We start from the raw sequence: 21,047 nt of genomic DNA, 5'->3' as shown, positions 1-21,047 counted from the left end.
TAGGCATATTGCCCGAATCTAAAAGCTTGATTTCGTGGCAGCATGTGCCTGCCTGTGGTTGTCTTTACTCACCTTTTTTGGTGATGGACTCTTTGGATATAAAAGACATAAACCTAACAATGATCACAAGGGGTACCCCACTAGTACATGGATTCTTATGTATCTTCCTCCCCCTCGTCTTGTAGTGTGACAACAATTCTACAAACAAACAGGCGCCAAAAGCAAAGATAGCTTAATTTACGGTTAGGGTTGTATGGTCTAACTTTAACCATGTTCTTCATGTAGCTTTTTTGGTTATTTTTTTTCTCCATCTTCAGTTCTTTTTGAAAAGACTCCATCTTCAATTCTTGATGACCCTTTGCTGGCTTAACAAAAGTAGGGTGGGGTGTGTGTTTGGAACCACGGATTGTTCTCAGATTACAGAATAAACAAAAAAAATTCAAAAAAAGATTACAGAATAAAGATCGCCATGAATTTTGTGAAGTTCTGCACGCCCCGTGGTGCCCAGATTCAAGCCAAGCGTTTGCTTGCACGGCGAAACGGCGGGTGCGTCGCGTTTCGGGTTGTCTTGTTGACCGTGGCGTGGCACCGTAATCTTCGCTCGGCTCTGCCAAGGATCGCGCCGTCACGTGCACTCGCCAGTTTAGCTTGCAGAGATCACGGGCGTACACTGACACTAGCGCCGTGCAGTTCTGGGCCGCGGTTAAACTGTTCACCTGCCCGGCTGCTCTGCAACAGCAAGCAAAGCACATGAAGAGGATCGCGATCACATCTGATTTGATCTGACGGTGGCACTTGAACTTGCGTCGCATCTCAGGATTGCAGGCCTCGGCTTGCCTTGCCACGACCAGGACAAGGCATTGTTTTTTCTTTTTTCTTTTTTTTGTTCTCATCACCCAGGTAGCACCTGGAAGATGAGCTGACGGGCACTAATGGCACAATGATGACGTACGATGTCACATGATTGTCACATTTGGTGCTACCACGTGTTGGGTAAACTGTTACAATCAAACTACTTTTGCCCTCGTCGTGCTTCGACTTCAACTTGTACTGTCACGGGTCATGATTACCAAGGCTGTCATCAAGATCCGCAGGAGGAGGCGGATTTCTTTGTTTTTTTTTTGGAGAGAGAAAGGATAATAAGCCGAGGAGCGGGCTGTAGAGTTCTTCGCTGATGGGCTCCGCACATCAGGAGCCTTTGTAGGCCCAAATTATGACTGCCTAACCCCATTTGGCCCAGTAAGGATATATGACGAGCCTTCTTTCAAAGAGGCGTTGGGCTGTTAGCTCTTTATTTGGATGATGTATCTGGGCTGACTGTTCGGCCCGTGATTGTATTGTCTCAATCCCCACCTTACTTAGGCTGACTAGTGGGACCCGTATAGGCACAGCACCCAACTACACAAAGCCCGGAGCCCAGAAGCCCACTCCGCACTCTTCCTTTTATTTTTTCTCTCGCCGGCGTGAATCACCGAACTCGCCGCCTTCTCCCTTCTCGCCGTCGCCGCCGCCGTCACCGCCGCTGACCCCATCGCCGCCAGCCATGTCGGTGAGTGCCCTCCGGAGCCCTAATGTCCCAACCTCCGCCTCCTGCTCCCGTGCTCCGAAACCCTAGCTTTCTACCGATGCCCACGTCTCATTGGGCGGTTTCGCTCGGTTGCTCGCTCCCCAGATCTTCGAGTACAACGGGAGCGCCGTGGTGGCGATGGTGGGGAAGAACTGCTTCGCGATCGCCAGCGACCGCCGGCTCGGCGTGCAGCTGCAGACGATCGCGACCGACTTCCAGAGGGTGTTCAAGGTCCACGACAAGCTCTACATCGGCCTCTCGGGGCTCGCCACCGACGCCCAGACGCTGTGGGTCTCTCGGATTCTCGATTGGTTTGGTTTGGGCGCCTCGATTCGGGTGCGGGGGGTGGGGCGTGCTTGGTTTAGGGTTTGGGTTTGATGCGTGTTGCTGTGTCGTGCTGTGTGCAGGTATCAGCGGCTGGTGTTCAGGCACAAGCTGTACCAGCTGAGGGAGGAGAGGGACATGAAGCCGGAGACCTTTGCGAGCCTTGTTTCGGCCCTCCTCTATGAGAAAAGGTGAGAACCGACAATCTTTTGATAGATTCAGTTGTAGGCATGGTACAATTGCTATTCCATCCATTGGAATGATCTAGGGTAAATTGGGTTTAATAAATGACGGGTAAACTAACCGTGGACTGTGAAGTAATGTTTTTTTTTGCGAAAACTGTGAAGTAATGTTAATGTCTCCACATAAGGAAATTGAGAACCATTGGTGCTTTAGAAGGCTGGCAGCTAAATGTTTCTCTCTGGTCTGTAGGCCAAGCTCTGTTTCTCGGTTATGCTGAAGCATTTGTGCAATTGTTGAGTCTGGCTATCATCTCTGACCCAACCTATCTTTGACTGGCGTGAATGTTTCAGATATTTTTGTAGATTCATCTTCTGTTTTGTCACTTGACAGATCCTTTTGTGCTAAACTTTGTAGACCTCTAATGGATGTGCTTCATGATATGCAGGTTTGGGCCGTACTTCTGTCAACCAGTTATTGCTGGCCTAGGAGACAACAATGAGCCATTTATATGTACCATGGACTGCATTGGTGCCAAGTATGTATCAACTATTCTTCTACTTTTTTCATTATCTTTACACACTTCTGTTGTTTTCTTGTATTTAGTTTCCTGTTCTTTTTTAGGAGGAACTAGGTAATTCTTGATTTTGCCTTAAGAAGAAAATAAACACCCTTCGATGGTACTGTTTACACCCACATCTCTCAGCAACTGAGATAGGCTCAGTTTCTCCAAATTTCTGATGGATGAACTATACATTATACTTTAGTTCCTCCTGCCAACTGAGATAGGTTCAATTTCTCCAAATCTCCGATTGGTTTGAACTAGTGTACATTATATTTTAGTTAACATATTCACCCCCACACCTCCCGTCAACTGACATAGGCCCAGTTTCTCCAAATTTCCGATTGATTTGAACTACTGTACACTGTTTATTTAACATATACGCCTCCACGGCCCATATCTTTTTGTTAACAAAGCTCATTCCTTCAAACTTCTGGTTAATCTGAACTGTACACTATATTTTTGTTAACATACTGACAATATCTCTCTTGTGCGAACACTATATTTTGTTAACATACTGCCAGTGTCACATATATTTCCTTCGTGCTTACACTACTTATGTTAACAAACTGCCTGTATCACATCTATTTCCTTTGTGCGTGTATTTGAGTAAAGAATCTCTACACTTTTGACTCATCCAACATGTCCAACTATGCGGTTCCCGGAACCAAAATGAGATGTAGAAAGGTTAAAAACACATGTTTATTGTCCTATTGTACTAAGTGACTTTCTGGTTTGCCAGGAACACCCGAAAAACGTATTACTACTTACTAGTATATAGAATGGATCCATTTCCCGTTCCTAACTGTACTCTTCTCAATTGCATCTGTTCATGTTAGGCCTGTTGGTAACAATAATATTTATGCCTCCCTGTTTTTTTCATGTAGAATTGTAGATCCTATGCTGGCTTCCCATCTGGACATTATTGTTTGTACTATCTTATCAAAGTGTTTCCTTTGTGCAGGGAACTTGCAAAAGATTTTGTGGTATCTGGTACTTCTTCAGAGTCACTTTATGGTGCTTGTGAGTCCATGTATAAGCCAAACATGGTTAGTGTCTTTACCTGATAAACTTTGTGCATAATCTTTGAGTGCAAGTTCTGTCTACTTTTAGTAATTCTTTTAGTTTGTAAACAAGTTCAATTGTCTATTATACGATCCTTTTTGATAGCTCATCTTTTACCTAGCCTCATTGGTAATGGTAATCTAGTTTGTGGATTCTACTGTTTCTATGAAGATGTTTGCACGTTTCATTAATTAGATTGGTCCGAACTTGTATCTGACCCTGAGATACCAATTATCATCATTAAATCTGCACCAATGGAGTTGTTGCTTTGTCTTCACACTGGAACGTGTACCATCACTTGTGTCCGTCCCATAAAGATTTGCTTTCTTCTCTAGTAATACTTCGATCGATCTGGCTCCCCTAGACTGTTGTGTTTCCTTATCACTGTGCCTTGACAGTACTATCTCCTTTTTTATTTGGTAAAGGAACCTGAAGAACTGTTTGAGACAGTCTCACAAGCATTGATGGCTTCAGTTGATCGCGATTGCCTCGCTGGCTGGGGAGGTTATGTTCTGATTGTGTAAGTTCCCCGCATCTTTCAAACTCTTGGCTACTCTACGTACATGTACATTATCATTAAGATGAAAATGTTCTGATCTTCACCAAACAAGCTTAGATGAATATGCTTACTCGGTTACTCCCCATGCTGTTATGAGGGCTTTATTTTTCCATTTTGAAACTTGGTTCTCCTTGTTGCAGCACACCCACTGAAGTGCAGGAGAGGGTGGTGAAGGGAAGGATGGACTGAGTCCTCTGCCGTGTAGCCGCATAGGAGATTGTCTCTTCATTCGCCTCGCCCTGTACTACAGCGTACAGAATTCAGAAAACCCGTGTGGATGTTTCCTTCTCAAAGAACATAGCATGACAGATTCAGGCAGTTGCTTGTTCGCCTCTCTATGCTTCAGACATCTGCTTCTATTTTCAAACCCGCAGTTTAGAGTTGCATCATGAGCTGTGAAACTTCGTTACTAACATGCTTGGTTGACCAGTTAACAGCGACATCCTTAGCGCACGGGCTGTGTCTTGTAATGATAGTTTCACCCGTTTCTTTTCCTGGCCTGTTCACATCCACACGCACACGCACACGCACATGGCACTCAGATGTATACCGGCCTATTCAACTGGTGATATGCACCAATCACGTGACACCATGTCCTGATCCGTAGTACCAATTGCTTGCCTCATCTCTGGACGTCGGCATGGAAAAGGTAAAGAAATCTCCCCACACGAACGGCAATCTTTGTTGCATCAGCCGGCTGATACATTTGTGCCCACTGGAAGCAAAGCGTGCCAAGAAACAAGCAACCCTGCCTAAATGATGTGTAGTACGTCCCTGTCGCCTTACACAATCATGCTCATATTATTGCTTCATATCACTTCTCGTCCTCTCACAAATACAAGACAGCCAAGGGCTTCTTGTGGCATTCAAAGCGCCCTGCAAGCAGCGCTGCACCTTATGGAGGCAGAGGTTGCCAAGGAGAGAGGACGGACCTGGCTAAACCTAAACGGCGGCGGCGGCGGCAATGGTCACCGTGGTCACAGCGGCGGCGGGGCCAGCGCCGCGCCGGTCGAGCTCAACCTCCTGGCGGGGATGGTCAGCACGGCAGGCGCCCGCCCGAACACCGTGCGCGCCGCGGCGGAGATGCCCGTGGTCGTCCTGCCAGACGTGGCGCGGTCGGTGGCGGTGGCGGTGGCCGAGCCCGACGAGCCGCCGCAGCTGTTCGCGTGCCACTACTGCCGGCGCCAGTTCTACAGCTCGCAGGCGCTCGGCGGGCACCAGAACGCGCACAAGCGCGAGCGCACGCTGGCCAGGCACCGCGCCGACGCGGACCAGCTCGTGCTCGCCCACCACGCGCACGCGCCGTTCGCCGTCCACGGCGCCTTCATGCGGCGGCAGGCTGCAGCTGCGCCGGCGCTGGAGTGGATGCGCCCGCCGAGCGGCCGGCCTCCACCGGCGGCGGTGGCCGCCGGCGATCGGCGGTTGACTGGCGGGTACGTTGACAGCCCAGGGGGCGGACAGGAAGAGCTGCCTAAGCTTGATTTGACACTGAAGCTGTGAGGCTCTGCCTACCCTGAGGGTACTGGTATATGCGTATAGAATTTTTTTTCTTGCTAGCTCTGCCATTTCATCTTCTTTTCACCGCCTTCCTTGTACATAACTTGGAATATGAAACGTTTTGATCACTGTAAAGTGCACTGATTAGTGCCTCATCAAGTTTGTTTTAGATTTGGTCTATTTCTTGATGTGCCAATTTAGTATCCTAGTACAGTGCAAGTACGTGCTACCGACTGCTTGCGATTCACGGCAGGGATAGCTAGCTAGACAGCCGTTGATGAGTTCTAAGAGAAACTATAGCGAATCGATGCTTCGATTTATTTATTTTTTTTCTCCGAAGAAACTATACAATCTTGTCAGCATGGTTCTCTATGTTTCCTCTTGATCCATGCCTCTTAAGAGCACCTCAAGATTGGATAGATATATCTTGAAATTGACAAAATTATTATATACGTCAAGCCGTTGGCAAACTTATCGCCTACAATTTCAAAAATTAATCCGCCAAAAATATACGAGCGTCCATGCTGATTAGATACTCCATCCGTTCCAAAATGTAGTTCGTTTTGGTTTTTCTAGATTTATAGAATTTGCTATGCATTTAGATATAATATACGTATAGATGCATATTAAAATCTATGAACCTAGAAAATCCAAAACGAAATACATTTTAAAACGGACGAGTACTTAAATCCAGGTGAACAAATTCCACCGCGAGAAGCGAGAACCCCAGGTGGCTGCTCAGTTTGCTTACGTTGTTGCCTGAAGACGACATAAGAAAATGCATGCCCTTGGGATCGAAAACGACGCATGGACATTTATGGCTAAGCATGTAGTAGTACACAGGAACTTATTCTGAATTACACAAGCAAACTAGCAGTATTACACAAACATATACGTCTGGATTGTCACTTGGAGACCAGACGCACGTATGCCTATAGTATATAGTACTGGTTCGACTTGCAACTGGAAGGATTATTGGGGACTACGGCTATAAATTCATGTCTACTACCTGATGGCAGCGATGAGATCATCCACAAAAGAGAAGTGCTCTCCTTGACATTTCTGTCCGGGAAGCTATGTAGTTTAAGCTGCTTGGATGAAGACGATCATCTCCCTCGCTCTCCCATGCTTGCAAGAAACCAACTCCTTGAAACGGCGCCGCAGCGAAATAAGCCAATAATAAACCCGGCAGAAGCCAAGCCATGGGGATCCTGGAGGTCATCATGGTAGATCCGGCTTGACGTCCTCGCGAGCGACGGAATTCTTTGTTAGCTTATCTGATCAGATCAAGGTGACGCGAGTGTACTTGTTCCGGAGACAAAGAAGATGCTGCTGCTTGACGGGAAATAATAACTAAGTACACGGTGACACGTTCACGAAAAGATACTAGTAAAACTTGACGTGGATTTGATCTGTCCGGTATTGTTTACATCAAATGCGTAATTTGTCAACCCAATCTAATAGGCCAACATCGGGTGAACTTTGTTTAATGGGAAATCTAAATGATTTTTTTACTTTGCTTTAAACCATTCTAAAATTACTATCAGTTAGAATTTGAAGAAGAAATTAAAGGTGAAGTCACCGAGTATTATTACACTTGGATCCAAGCAAGACTTTTTAAGGGAAAATAGCCTCAGGTTTTTGACATCAATGTTACTGGCAATTGATTAAAAAATGTAGGTTCAGCACAAGTGTAGTTCTCTAAATTTACTAGAAAACAAAACTGATGTTCTCCAAGAACATTCCGGATGGACATCTGATCTGAGCATTCTCACTAGCGCTCGTCTCTGGACGATAGCACCATGTCCAAAAGAACAATCAGTGGAAACCATTAAACATTACTCATTTGGTCATCAACACTACTTTACCAGTGGGAAAATAAGAGGACAACTACTATCACTCCAGAACTTTACCCCCATAAAGATTATATCGTCACAGAAAATGGGCCACTTTCGCCCAGCTGACTAGCTAACAGTGCAAATCTCAAGCTGCCACAATCTATGAAGGCTTAAAAGCTCAGACATAGTGAACTCGCTTGCCATGGATCACCTCTCCAATGCGATAAGCGGGATTTGATCCATGTGTCTCTTGGATAATTCTGTCTGCTGACTCTGCGCTTACCACGAGAACCATTCCAATGCCCATATTGAATGTTCGCCACATTTCTGCATCATCAATGTTTCCAACCTACGAAGACTTGTAGACCTAGGGGGCCAGAGTGTCCAGTGCGGGCAGATGCTGAAACATCATAGATCAAGCTCGTGGATCATCAGCTCTTAGGCTATCTCCACCGGCGTCCTCTAAAACGGCCTGTTCCCTATTTTAGCGGATACTGTAGCATCCGGTAGCGCTCCATCGGTATCCCCTATACCGTCCGATAAAATGGAGCGCCACCTCTCCGTCCCGCACAGATGAAGCCTCCTCCATCCCGGTCGTTGACACCCGCATCTTCACCGGTTTCCGCGCGGGAGGGGCGGACGGGCGGCGGGAGCAGGGGCGGCGGAGCGGAGGGGAGCGGCGCGGCGGGGCGGAGGGGAGCGGCGGGGCGGGGCGGAGCGGCGCGGCGGGGCGGAGCGGAGGGGAGCGGCGCGGCGGGGCGGAGGGGAGCGGCGCGGCGGGGCGGCGGGGAGCGGCGCGGCGGGGCGGCGGGGAGCGGCGGGGCGGGGCGGAGCGGAGGGGAGCGGCGCGGCGGGGCGGAGCGGAGGGGAGCGGCGCGGCGGGGCGGAGCGGAGGGGAGCGGCGGGGCGGGGCGGAGCGGCGCGGCGGGGCGGAGCGGAGGGGAGGGCGGGGCGGGGCGGAGCGGCGCGGCGGGGAGGGCGGGGCGGGGCGGAGCGGAGGGGAGGGCAGGGCGGGGCGGGGCGCGGAGCGGCGGGGCGCGGACGGGCGCGGACGGGCGCGAAGCGGTGGGGCGGGGCGGGGCGGGGGCGGCGGAGCGGCGGGAGCAGGGGCGGGGGCGGGGGAGCGGCGGTTGCAGTGGCGGGGGCGGCGGGAGCAGGGGCGGCGGGGCGCGGGAGGCGGGCGCCGGCTCGCGCGGGCGGCGCTGGAGAGGGACGGCAACGGTGTGCGGTTGCAGCTGGGGAAAGAGCAGTTGGAAGAAAGGAATTAAAATTGAGATTGTGGGGTATAGAGGATGGAAATAGAGGATGTTGTTGGAGTTAAATTTGGTATAGAGAATGAAGTTGATATGGAGGATGGATATAGAGGATGAGATTTAGGGGATATCGCTGGAGATAGCCTTACCTGTTGAAGCCACTTGAAGACAGGTGGCACTTCCCATGATGCCGTAATAATCTTCACACCGAGTCCAGAGGGAAGTACTCTAGGGATATGTTCAGTAAATCCACCACCAGTAACGTGGGCTAGTCGTTTGTTTTACACCACCATTGTGTTGGAAATCCACCTCCTACCGAGTGGTTTCTCAAGCACAACCGAGTGGTTTGCCTAGGCTGGGAGGGGATGAACACACTCATACCTTTGAGGTTGTTTGCACTAGAGCTCCGACTAGATCCCGGTTGTTGCTGTGAGCTTTGATTTAACTAGATGTCCCAAGAGGACAAGTTACAATAAAGTGGCTATAAGACCAGACGCAAGTTACAAGCAAAAGAGCCTTGATGCCCGGGCTGCATGCAAGCAGTAAATGCAGTGTGCTGCTACCGACGGACTAGTTTGATTTAGTCTACATACTGCCTAAACAACGGTTAAAACCCCAATAATTCTCCTCCTAAGCCTTGTGTGCACCTGGATCGCAGCTCCTGAAACTTTACTCACCTGAGTGTCTTCGTCAGGATGTCAGCGAGTTGATCCTTGGTATTGATGTAGTCGGCGTCGATGAATCCTTTCTCAATGCAGTCGCAAATGAAGTGGTACCTCAACTTGATATGCTTGCTTTGCTCGTGGAAGACGGGATTCTTGCTCAGCGCCAGTGCCGACTTGCTATCCAACATGAGCTCCACACAGTCGGCCTTCCTTCCATAAGTTCACCGAGTAGTCGCGTGAGCCAGACCGCTTGAGTTGCTACCGCGGTAACTGCAACTTACTCTACCTCACATGATGACAGAGCCACCACTTGTTGCTTGAGTGATTGCCAACTCAACAGGCACTTCCCATGTAGAAGAGGTTACCACTGGTGCTCTTATGGTTGTCGATGTCGCCGGCTTGGACGCTGTCGCTGTAGCCAGCCAACCGAGTTGTTTTGGTCGACTTCTCATAGCGCAGACCATAGTCGAGCGTGCCGTTGACGTAGCGGAGCATGCGATTCACCGCCTTCATATATTATTCAGTCGGCCTCTCCACAAAATGACTCGCAAATCCAACCACAAAGGCCAGATCTGGTCGTGTGTGGAGGACATACCTGTAACACTTTAGGTGTTTAAAATTCTAAGCAAGAAATCTAAATATAGCATCATGCATAATAACCCAGAATTATTGAAACAAAGCATCTAATTATGTGTGTGCATATCCATGTGTATGTGAGATTTCTTTTTTTTATAACCATACATGCTCAACTTGTCATAAAAAAAATATAGCATAAAAATACACTACCTTACAAAGTATACTGCAAACACCATTTGCAAATTCAAAATTTAACACAAGAAATGACTAGTAATTCAAATTCTAATAGTCTTGAATTTAAAATAACTTTAAACTGTGGCTTAAATGAACTTTAAGCTAAAATAAAAGTTGTAGATTTTCAAATTCCCAGCAACTTTTATGTTCAAAGTTTTTCAAATTTCTGTTCAAAATTTTAAGAAAATTTAATTTGAATTCCGGCCCTTCTCTTTTTTCCTCTCTCTTCCTCCCCTCTATTTTGTCCCATCGAGGGGCAGCGGCCGCCGGCCACCTGGCCGGCGATGCCTGCCTGCCGCAAGCCGCCAAAGGACAGCGTCCCGACAGGCCCGCGGCCAAATCACCCTCCCCTGCCTCGAATCCACCCATACCCGACGCGCGCGTGCCACGGGGCCGTCGATTCCCGACGGCCGAGCCACGATGCGCCGGCGACGCCACGCCCTTGCCGCGGTCTTGTCCCGGACGCGCTTTCCCGGTCCGCTCGCGCTCAGCACCTCCTCCCCCTGGGTGCCTATAAAAGGGCTGCACCGAGCCCCTGCTCACACGCGTCCGAGTACCACCACCACCCTGCCATTAGCGCCGCCACTTGACCTTGCCGTCGAGCCTCACTTTCCACTCCTCCTCCGCCCAAACCGAGGCTCTAAACAGGTCATGAATACCGGTTTCAAAAGCTAGCTTCAGCTTTGTGCCTACACCATCAGTGCTAGCAACTATGCAATCACCATCCTCTGCTCAACAAAAGCAGCACGGAAGCAAAATTTTCAGAAAGAGCTACACAAGGGAGGATCACAGACTTGGAAATATATTGCTGCATCTAAGTGAGCAGTTGCAGATAAAGCAGTCACCTACAGGGGCAAGTCGTGCAGACTTCTCCCACACACACAGCCAACCAACCACTATGTATCACAGAACACTTAATTGTTAAACAAGTTGTAACTAACCAAATATGGTTGTATCTAAATATAGAAGAGATATGGCTGGTTAGGAAACATAGAATGTTATTAGAGATAGAACAGCTGTAATTCCTTTCCTAGATAGTTTCCAAACCAGCCAACTCTCCTATACATTGTGTACATGCGCCTGTTATGCGCTATCAACATTATTAACACGAAGCCGTCGTGATCTCTGATTAGAGGCCGACGTTTACATCTTCTATTGTGCCTCTGATTCTTCTCATGGTAATCAGAGCCTAGTAGATTCAATCCTTGAAGCAATGGCGTCCTTAAGTTCGTCATCGAATCCTCTCCTCGGCGTTCAAGTCACGGAGAAACTCACTCGTCAGAATCACGGGATGTGGGTTAGCTCTTCTTGCTCATGCATCTATTCCTCTTAAATATTAGGAAGATGCTTTTGTTGCTGCCACATATCTTATCAATCGGACACCCAGTCGAGTCATTAATTATGAAACACCTCTTAAACGGTTGTTCCAACAAAAATCAGACTATTTATCTCTCAGAGTCTTTAGTTGTGCATGCTGGCCTAATCTTCGTCCATATAATACCCACAAGTTTCAGTTCCGCTCCAAACAGTGTGTGTTTCTTGGTTATAGCCCTTTGCACAAAGGTTTCAAGTGCTTAGATCCTTCCACAGGATGTGTCTATATATCTCAGGATGTTACTTTTGATGAGAATGTTTTTTCTTTCTCTCAACTTCATCCGAATGCAGGAGCTAGACTTCGTCAAGAAATATCCCTCCTTCCTGCTGATCTCCAGCCCCTACCATATGATCAAGGGGGAGAACTAATGAGTGATCATATGTTTAATTCTAATAATTCGTGTGAAGAATTGTGTGCAGGAGACGGCGGTGAATTCCATGCAGATTCGGTTGCAGACGCCGAAACCGCAGCGTCACCTGCGTCCCCTCCGACCAGTGCTCCTACCATCTCGCCATCTGGGGAGACAAGTGCTCCTACCACCTCGCCACCTGGGGAGACAACCTCGCCCATCGTACAGCTGACAGGATCCTTGTCGGACTCAGCGCCTGGCTTCCCTACGTCGGTTACGCCCACAAGAACAGGTGCTGATCCTACTGCTGATCTGCATGGGCAAGCGTCAGGATCTTCTGTGCCTGAGGAAGCTGCATCCCCAGCTGCGGCGACAAATGCACCTGAGATATCAAGACCCATGACACGGTTACAGGCCGGCATTCGCAAACCAAAGGTGTATACTGATGGCACTATTCGATATGGGTTTTTTACATCATCAGGGGAACCACAAAATATAAATGAAGCTTTAGGAGATAAGAATTGGGAAAATGCTATGGATTTAGAATACTCTGCTTTGATGAAAAATAAAACCTGGCATCTTGTACCTCCAAGAAAAGGCACTAATATTATTGACTGCAAATGGGTTTACAAAATAAAAAGAAAAGCGGATGGAAGTTTGGATAGATATAAGGCTTGTCTTGTTGCTAAAGGTTTCAAGCAAAGGTATGAAGACACTTTTAGTCCTGTGGTCAAGGCATCAACAATTCGACTTATTCTTTCTGTTGCTGTGTCAAGAGGTTGGAGTCTTCGTCAATTAGATGTACAAAATGCCATTTTACATGGTCTACTAGAAGAAGAAGTTTATATGAAACAGCCACCTGGATACGAGGACAAGTCTGTGCCAGGTTATGTGTGCAGACTCGACAAGGCTTTGTATGGACTTAAACAAGCGCCAAGAGCGTGGTATTCGAGGTTAAGCATGAAGCTACAAGACTTGGTTTCAAATCATCAAAGGCAGATACATCTCTATTCTTTTATAATAAAGGTAACATCAGTATATATGTGCTTGTTTATGTTGATGATATAATTATAGCCAGTTCGACACCTAGTGCAACTTCAGCATTGCTTAGTGATCTCAATAAAGAGTTTGCTCTAAAAGATCTAGGCGACCTGCACTACTTTCTTGGAATTGAAGTAAATAAGGTGTCTGATGGTCTGATCTTAACACAAGAAAAATATGCCTCGGATATATTAAAAAGAGTTGGAATGAGTGATTGCAAGCCAGTCACTACTCCTATGTTCACCTTAGAAAAACTATCGGTTCATGAGGGAGATTTACTTGGTCCGAATGATGCTACTCAATACAGAAGTGTAGTTGGTGCGCTACAATATTTGATCTTAACAAGACCTGATAATTCATTCTCTATTAATAAAGTATGCCAAACCTACCACGGTTCATTGGGCTGCAGTCAAAAGAATTTTGAGATATGTAAAGCATACAACAAAACTTGGGCTCAACATTGGTAAAACGACATCTCTCATGGTGAGTGGTTCCAGTGATGCAGATTGGGCTGGAAGTCTTGATGACAGGCGATCTACAGGAGGTTTTGCAATATTTCTGGGATCGAATCTTGTCTCTTGGAATGCGAGAAAACAAGCAACTGTGTCAAGATCTAGCACAGAAGCAGAGTACAAAGCATTGGCAAATGCAACTACAAAAATCATGTGGATTCAAACTTTATTGTTAGAAATTGGAATTCAAGCACCAAGAAAAGCGAAGCTATGGTGTGACAACATGGGAGCCAAATATCTTTCGGCAAATCCAGTGTTCCATGCACGTACAAAACATATCGAAGTTGATTATCATTTTGTGCGTGAAAGAGTTGCAAGAAGATTGCTTGACATAGAACATGTTTCGACAAGAGATCAGGTGGCAGATGGTTTTACGAAACCACTAGCGGCGCGACAATTGGAATTGGAATTATTCAAAGGCAATCTTAATCTGGAGAAGATTTAGATTAAGGGGGAGCGTTAAACAAGTTGTAACTAACCAAATATGGTTGTATCTAAATATAGAAGAGATATGGCTGGTTAGGAAACATAGGATGTTATTAGAGATAGAATAATTGTAACCGTGTAAATCTTCCTTCCCTAGATAGTTTCCAAACCAGCCAACCCTCCTATATATTGTGTACATGCGCCTGTTATGCGCCACCAACAATATTAACACGAAGCCGTCGTGATCTCTTAATAGAGGCCGACGCTCACATCTTCTATTGTGCCTCTGATTCTTCTCATTCACGACTCAAAGGCTCAACGCTCGTCGCTTGTGGCACTGCCATATCTCGATCGATAAACTTCCACCAGCTATAGAATCGGAAATTTTGTTTACACTTAGTTAACCAGCAAGGCCTTCATCATCCCAACTTTGCATCCAAGCACAAGCATAGACGAGCATTGCTTATTCGATTCGCAAAAGGAAAAAAGCAACAACTTAGATTACCGACGACACATTGCACGATCAGTTTTTCAACCGACATGGGAAAAACACATAAAAATTCGAGCAAACAAATTAAGGAGGACGAGAAGTTATATTAGCACAGATGCAAGGTGATCGCAGATCATTACCGAAGATGTAACGACCGCCGCTGGTGGCGGAGCAGGCCACAGACGCGCGCGGCATCCCCGCGCCTGCCTCCGGGAAGCGGAGGCCATGCGGGCCGCGAGGGCCCCGGCCATCGGCGGGGGCGGGAGAGGCCGCCGGCCCGCGGAGGAGGAGGAGGAGGCGGCGGTCGGTACTCATCTGGAGGGGAGGGGTGCCGCGGGAAGAATAGGGCTTGGCGGGATGGGGAGGCGGATGTGGCGGCGCCCGAGGAAATTTATAAACATCTCTGGCTCTCGGTAGATTCTCCGTGGGGATTTATGATTATTTTGATTCAGTTTTGAACGGCCGTGATCTTTTGCAAATTCGTGGCGGGTTCGCACGCCGGCATGTTCGTTCTGGGCCGTTTTTCTGGTGTTTTTATTCGGCCCAACACATCTCTGATCCGTGGTTCTTTTGCCCTTTGTTCTTGTTAGCTCCTCAGTGTGTGGGCCGAATGAAGGCCAACTTGGCCCAATTAATCAGCAAACACCTCCAAACTCGCACCTTTCTCAATCTGTCGTCCAAGCGCGGTGCTCTTTACATCATTTTATTAACAGCAAAGTTGACTCTCATTTTTTCCGTTCAAAAAAAAAGTTTACTCTCATTTTGTATGATATGACTAAGATGCTGTGCACATCCTGCAACCCTATCCGAATAAACAGGTACATAAAATGCAGAGCTCCATCTTGTCCCGAAGCGCTTGTTCATCAACAGAGAATCGTTCATGCTGTCACAAAAAAAGGTGTACATTTTTTAGCAAAACAACTCCTCGCCGCGAATCCGTGCGATCCCCTTCTCTCAATCTCTCCTCCCCGGTGACTGGCGTGCCGCTGCCAAGGCGCTAGCCTCCGCCCTCCGCCTCCCTCGCAAAGGCGGCGTGCGGGCGCCTCCGTCCTCCGTCCCCCGCGGCCTTTTCGGCAAAGCAACCGCACCTCTTTCCCCCGGGCCTTTTTAGGCACGTTGCCTGCCGCCGCGACCGCGACTCCGCCCCGCGCGAGCCACCGGGAAAAGGCCTCGCGCGCTTACCCACGCAGCGCAAGCGAACGCGACCGCGGCTTGCCTGGACGCCAAAGGGGCGCGTCAAAAGACTCGGGGCCTCTCTCTCTCTCTCGGTGGAGTTCCGATCCCCTGAAAAGGATGGAAAAAGGAGGGCGCGGCGAGGTAAAAAAAGAAAGGTGGAGGACGGAACGGAGAATGGGCGGTGATTAGTTGGCGGTAACTAATGCGGCCGTGCCTGAAAGGGAGGGGAAAAGAATCGCGCTTGCTGCCTACCTTTGCCGGTGGTCGTGGTCTTCCATTCGCGCTTAGTTTACCATTCCTGCCCGGTGGTTTTTCAGCCTTTTGCTTTCGTTTCCTGGGTCAGGGTGAACTTGCAGCACAAGAGTGCGTCTTGGTAGCAAGAAGAGAGGAGGCGCCATCTATAGCAAAAAATTAGGGTGACAGCTAGATACCCTCGATACAACTTGACTGGGCAAGTATCTACCACTGCACGAGTAGGGATATCTCGCTGGTGTCTAAACTTGGCATGCGTGGTAGATTGCACAACCATTCAACCAAAGATAGATACGCGAAGCGCCTCCCTCACTCCCTCGAGTACACGCTCACAGGCATAGCTTGGTGTTGATGCAAGCAAGAGACGACGAAATGCCAATAGCACAGTACACTTTAGTTCAAAAGAACAAAAAAAGAATAGCACACTGCACATCACGCGTATAAAAACGACAAGTAACACAGCCTTTTTTTTTTCCATCGTCCAAAGCGTGTTTCATGTGCAGCGCAACAGTGATGGTCAGACAGACGTCTACTGCTGCTCCAGTAGGCGGCCTGGCGTTAGTAGTGCTTGGGAATTGCAAACTCCCAGTTTTTCTTCAAATTTTATGAAAAAAAAAATTAGCAGTGCATCTGCATCCAGCAGCGGCTGCGATGCCGCACGGAGATTCGTGCGCTGGAGCTTGGGATTTGTGGGGGCGGCCGGCCCCGGCCTGCTAATCATTGTGATGGCTGTGGGGGGAAGGCAGCTTCTGTGGAGGCTTCTGCGTGGACGAGACCGGGGAAGCAGTACAAAAAATCATTGCTTCCGGGAAAGGAGCAAAGCCATCAACTTTACTGTCACTGCACGCTACTACTGGCTGCCTCTATCATCCACTTCTTTCTTTAGTCTATTTCATCTGAACAAGTGGAATTTTTCAGTGACCACGACCAGCTAGGTTATCTTTCCTACAGTATTTGGTACAAAAGCTTAGGATTTGTTTACAACTCAGATTACCTATAGTCACTGACCTTATCTGGACTGCGGTATATATTATCTTCATGACAAAATAATGCTAAGTGGGAATGGCACTGCTTCTTGCATCAGAAAAATTCCAACAAAACCATGAAAAGCTAGGTCTCATCATCATCAGCCAGTTAGTGTGCAATTTTGGTAGCATGCAGTGTTCATCCAAGTTCCAGATATGGTAGTGGTGGTAAAGTGAAGGATTCTCTACTCCATCCAGCACAGTGCGAGGAGTACACCTTCTCCTTTGTCAACGTGCTCCAGTGATCTGGCCGTGTAGTGCTCGTCCCAATTATATGCCACTACTGTTCCATGTGTGGCCATGTGGTAGTACAGGCCTGAATAATTGTAGCTCTGCTGGTAAAAAGTGGGGCATGGCAAGCGCACCATCGCAAGGCTCTTCTTGCATTGTAGACAACATGCGACGGATGGATGGAGGTGAAGCTAGCTAGCCCACCTTGCATCATTGGTAAACTGAAGCAGGCAATAGTCACACACATGAATGTGATCGTCGATCATGTACGGGAAATTCGTTGTTAGCGTACCATTATTAGAAGTTCGACCTTGGACTTGGAATCAAGAACATTGGGGGAGTGGAAGACTGTTCATGAATGAGTAATGGAGTGCCCACCTGCCCTAAGTGGACTCTTTTTATTCATGGGGCAATGCGAACTTGATGGATTCACCCTTGGGCTTTAACAGGGAGACCATCCAAACCACATGATTCAGGGGTATTTTTTTTTTGTTACTGAGGGCAACTTGCTCGTGTTCCACTCGACACCTTATGAGTATATGCTTTCCCCAACAATAAATTTTTCAAAATAATAAGGTCCACTTGCACTATAATTGTGATGTATTAATTCTATTTCTATTTCCCTCATGAACTATTTCTGACTTCTTAAATTTTTTAGTTCAATATAAATATAATTGCACAAAATTTTAGGCAATTTTTCTGTAACGATATCATTCTGTCAATATCAATGGGAGTTTTTATTAGGACGGTCCTCTATCCTTTTATTGTTGTAAAAGTAGCACAGTTTCAGAAAAAAACAAACTTTATAAGTTTTCACCAGCAGTTAGTTAACCTATACTCATGTTTTTTGATTAATCGACGCTGAGATATGAAGCGAGCGATGATGTACTGCAAGAGAAACTGATGGCAGAATATCCTTTTAAAAGCCTTTTTCCCAATTCCAACGCATCCTATTCGGAGTGTACGGTCCAGGTACACCAACCTGTACGCGTAGCAAGAGAATAGTCCTGGCCCAATAGTTGGTGGAAACGTTGGCGGCGGCCGGACAGTCAGAGAGAGAAAAGGCTACGCCTACGCGGGGCGGGGGCCCCCCGCGCCAAAGTACACGCGGTGTTGGAGTGCGGAATCTTCCCTAGGGCTACCCGGAATCTTGCCCGCTCAGCCGGTCAGCCCCCACCCTGTCGCGTAGCCGCGCGGGCCCCGCCAGCACTCCCGCTCGTACCTGCAGCTGCAGGCTGGCAGCACGCCAAGTACTATAGACCTTGTTTAGATTCCAAATCTTTCTAACCTAAATTCCAACTTTTACGCTTTCTCTCCATCACATTAATTTTGGAACACATGCATGGAGCAGTAAATGTATGTAAAAAAAACTAATTGCACAGTTTAATTATACATCACGAGATGAATCTTTTAAGCCTAGTTAGTCCATGATTAGATAAAATTTATCAAATACAAACGAAAGCGCTACAGTATCCCGGTTTCTAACATTTGCAATTTTGACTGCATCTAAACGGGCCCTAGTACAACGGGGAATTCAAACCCCGTTTATTGCTGATATATAAATGCCGTTCCGGGTTTATTTTTAGACCAATTTATGCTTATAGTTTTCGTGCGATGTGTATAGGTATTACTCACGGTGATATTGCTTGGCACGTTTTATCTCCTTTGAGGATTTTATTTAAGACCGCCGTGGCGCCAACTAGTATTTTGGTTCAAAAAAAAAGGTTTGATGCGAGTCTCACTTAAGTCTTTGTAGGAGCCCCATGTTCATACTGAAATCGAAGACAGTAAACATCTACACAACACAAAATTCATGCCAAAGAGAGCGATTATCTTCACAACCCAACAGCTTAGAGATTTCACAGTGTAATAAGTACAACGAAGCACAGCACAACATCTTTTTTTTAAAAAAAAAGAAGAAAAAAAAAACACAGGAAGCAAATGCTAGAGCAGTAACTTGATCACATGAACTAGGCGTAAATGCAAAGATGTCCAGAGGATAGCTACCGTAGCCATCTTCTTAACTTCTTGCCACGAGGTACCAGCACTCCCTGCTGCAGAGCAACGAAGTAGAAGAAGAAGAAGAAAGAAGAAGAAGAAGCTGCGCACGCATGCATAGGAAGGACCTGCAGGATCCCGAAGCTAGACTAGAGCGACGAATGAATGATGGAGGAAGAAATGCACGCAGGCCCATCATCAATTCGTGTGCATAGCATGATCGCAGTCGCAGCACTGGAGACCGTGATGAGCCTCGCGTCGCCTCCTTCAATTTCGTCGACCCTCCCGCTCTCTGCCCGCCACATTAAAACTCTCCCCCGCGCAGTTAATCAAGAGCCAGGCCGAGTTAAGTTAAAAGTGGCGCGCAGTCACCCCAGTGACAGCGAGCAGTTGAGTTAACTCGTGGCAGCGAAGTTAACTGCACGCTGCAACGGAAGAAAAAAAGAAGAAGAAGAAAAGTTACTGCCCTCTGTTCTGATTCTGACTCCCCCTCGTCACGCCCTCACCTCGTTGTGTACTGTACTGCCGCGCTGCGCCGTCTTTACCGCACGCCGCCGTACGTACACGCAGGGTAAAAAAAATGTTTACGGCGACGTACTTGGTCGTCCATGTCGTGGTGGCAGCAAGAGGTGTGCGTGTAACCGTCGTACGTGCTGGGCGTGCGTGCGGTACGGCTGGTGCTTTGCGCCCGCCGTTGAGATTCTGATTCTTCCTCCACGGGCGCCCACCGCCAGAGCGTGAGCCCCAGACCCAGCCGGCCTTTTCTTTTACGCGCCGCGGTAAAAATAAAAACAAAAATGAAGCGTAGCATCTGTGTGTGCTCGATGAAAGCAGCTTGGAGCTTGGGCAAACGAAGGGCACGCCGGCCATTTCCTCGGGCTTGCTTGCGACCGACTATACTCCGGTTAATTCGCGGTGAAAACAAGCTATAATGACTGTCATTAGAGTGGCATCCACACGGCATTAGGAGGGGGAGATCATGAGGCATAATTGCGATGTTACTCTCTCAGCGGCCACTGATTATTAGGTTTTAGGGAGGTTCGTTCCAAGGTTAGCATCACCCTAATTAACCTCTTCAGTCCTAATGCTTAGCGGTAATTACTAGTCCCTCTATTTTTCTTTACATGTCGTATTAAGTTTATCCTAAATCAAATTTGACCAACTTTAACTAAATTTATAGAAAAAATAATAACATTTACAATATGAAATTTATTTTATTGAATCCACCATGAAATATATATTGATGTTGTATATGTTGGGTAGTATAGTTGTTGCAATATTTTTCTATAGATTTGGTCAAAGTTAGTCAAATTTGACTTAGAACAAACATAATATGACATGTAAATAAAAATATAGGGAGTACTGAGCAGCACATTGCACCTACTAGCAAGCGGATGAGCCTCCTCCGTAGTACTGCAGAGGGACTTGTCTCACTGATGTGTGGCGGTATAGAATGAGAAACTGTGTCGATAATTTATATTAAATTTGCTCCGAGCCCAGATGGAAACACCGGCAATCTTGAGAGATTCCGCACGGAGGAAACATCATGAACTTTTTTCAGAAAATAAAACAATTGCTGGAAGAGACTGATTGTTAATTTTTCCGATGTTTATGTTTGTTCTAGGTTATCATAGCAAGAGATGATAACTTTTAATCTATTCACGACAGCGGCGTTGCAACAGTAGGGGAGGGAGTCCATGCAAACGACCACCATCATTCTATTTTGTTGGAGATCGCCGAAATCTTTCTCATCACCCTAGTCATGTTGATGCTGGGAGCAGAGGGCACAGTGGGGGAGACCTTCCACGCCACTTGCAGCAACACACGAGAGGGACCCCCAATGCACGCAGCC

General features: G+C 47.4%; 2 protein-coding genes across 2 annotated transcripts; both read left to right on the top strand.

The window, feature by feature from the left end:
• Window positions 1–1,403: 1,403 nt before the first annotated feature.
• LOC112879023 (proteasome subunit beta type-3) lies at window positions 1,404–4,646 on the top strand. Its single transcript, XM_025943344.1, has 7 exons — window positions 1,404–1,549; window positions 1,673–1,854; window positions 1,975–2,082; window positions 2,520–2,609; window positions 3,598–3,682; window positions 4,124–4,218; window positions 4,398–4,646. Exons 1-7 carry the CDS (start codon window positions 1,544–1,546, stop codon window positions 4,444–4,446), a joined length of 615 nt encoding a protein of 204 aa, XP_025799129.1. The 5' UTR covers window positions 1,404–1,543; the 3' UTR covers window positions 4,447–4,646.
• Window positions 4,647–4,835: 189 nt separating this feature from the next.
• LOC112879022 lies at window positions 4,836–5,934 on the top strand. The gene has a single exon (XM_025943342.1). It carries the CDS (start codon window positions 5,014–5,016, stop codon window positions 5,755–5,757), a length of 744 nt encoding a protein of 247 aa, XP_025799127.1. The 5' UTR covers window positions 4,836–5,013; the 3' UTR covers window positions 5,758–5,934.
• Window positions 5,935–21,047: the final 15,113 nt, after the last annotated feature.

The sequence above is a fragment of the Panicum hallii genome, chromosome 1 (assembly GCF_002211085.1).
Source record: "Panicum hallii strain FIL2 chromosome 1, PHallii_v3.1, whole genome shotgun sequence".
Classification (NCBI taxonomy): domain Eukaryota; kingdom Viridiplantae; phylum Streptophyta; class Magnoliopsida; order Poales; family Poaceae; genus Panicum; species Panicum hallii.
The sequence above is the reverse complement of the archived record's forward strand: the minus strand, read 5'-3'. Positions and strand labels throughout refer to the sequence as shown.

What these genes read in the sequence shown, in the direction of transcription:
- LOC112879022 (XM_025943342.1), top strand. Translation starts at nt 5,014, where the DNA reads ATGATGTGTAGTACGTCCCTGTCGCCTTACACAATCATGCTCATATTA.
- LOC112879023 (XM_025943344.1), top strand. An exon ending in GCCCTCCTCTATGAGAAAAG is followed by an intron (nt 2,083 to 2,519) that starts GTGAGAACCGAC and finishes CATGATATGCAG; the next exon opens with GTTTGGGCCGTACTTCTGTC. An exon ending in ATGGACTGCATTGGTGCCAA is followed by an intron (nt 2,610 to 3,597) that starts GTATGTATCAAC and finishes TCCTTTGTGCAG; the next exon opens with GGAACTTGCAAAAGATTTTG.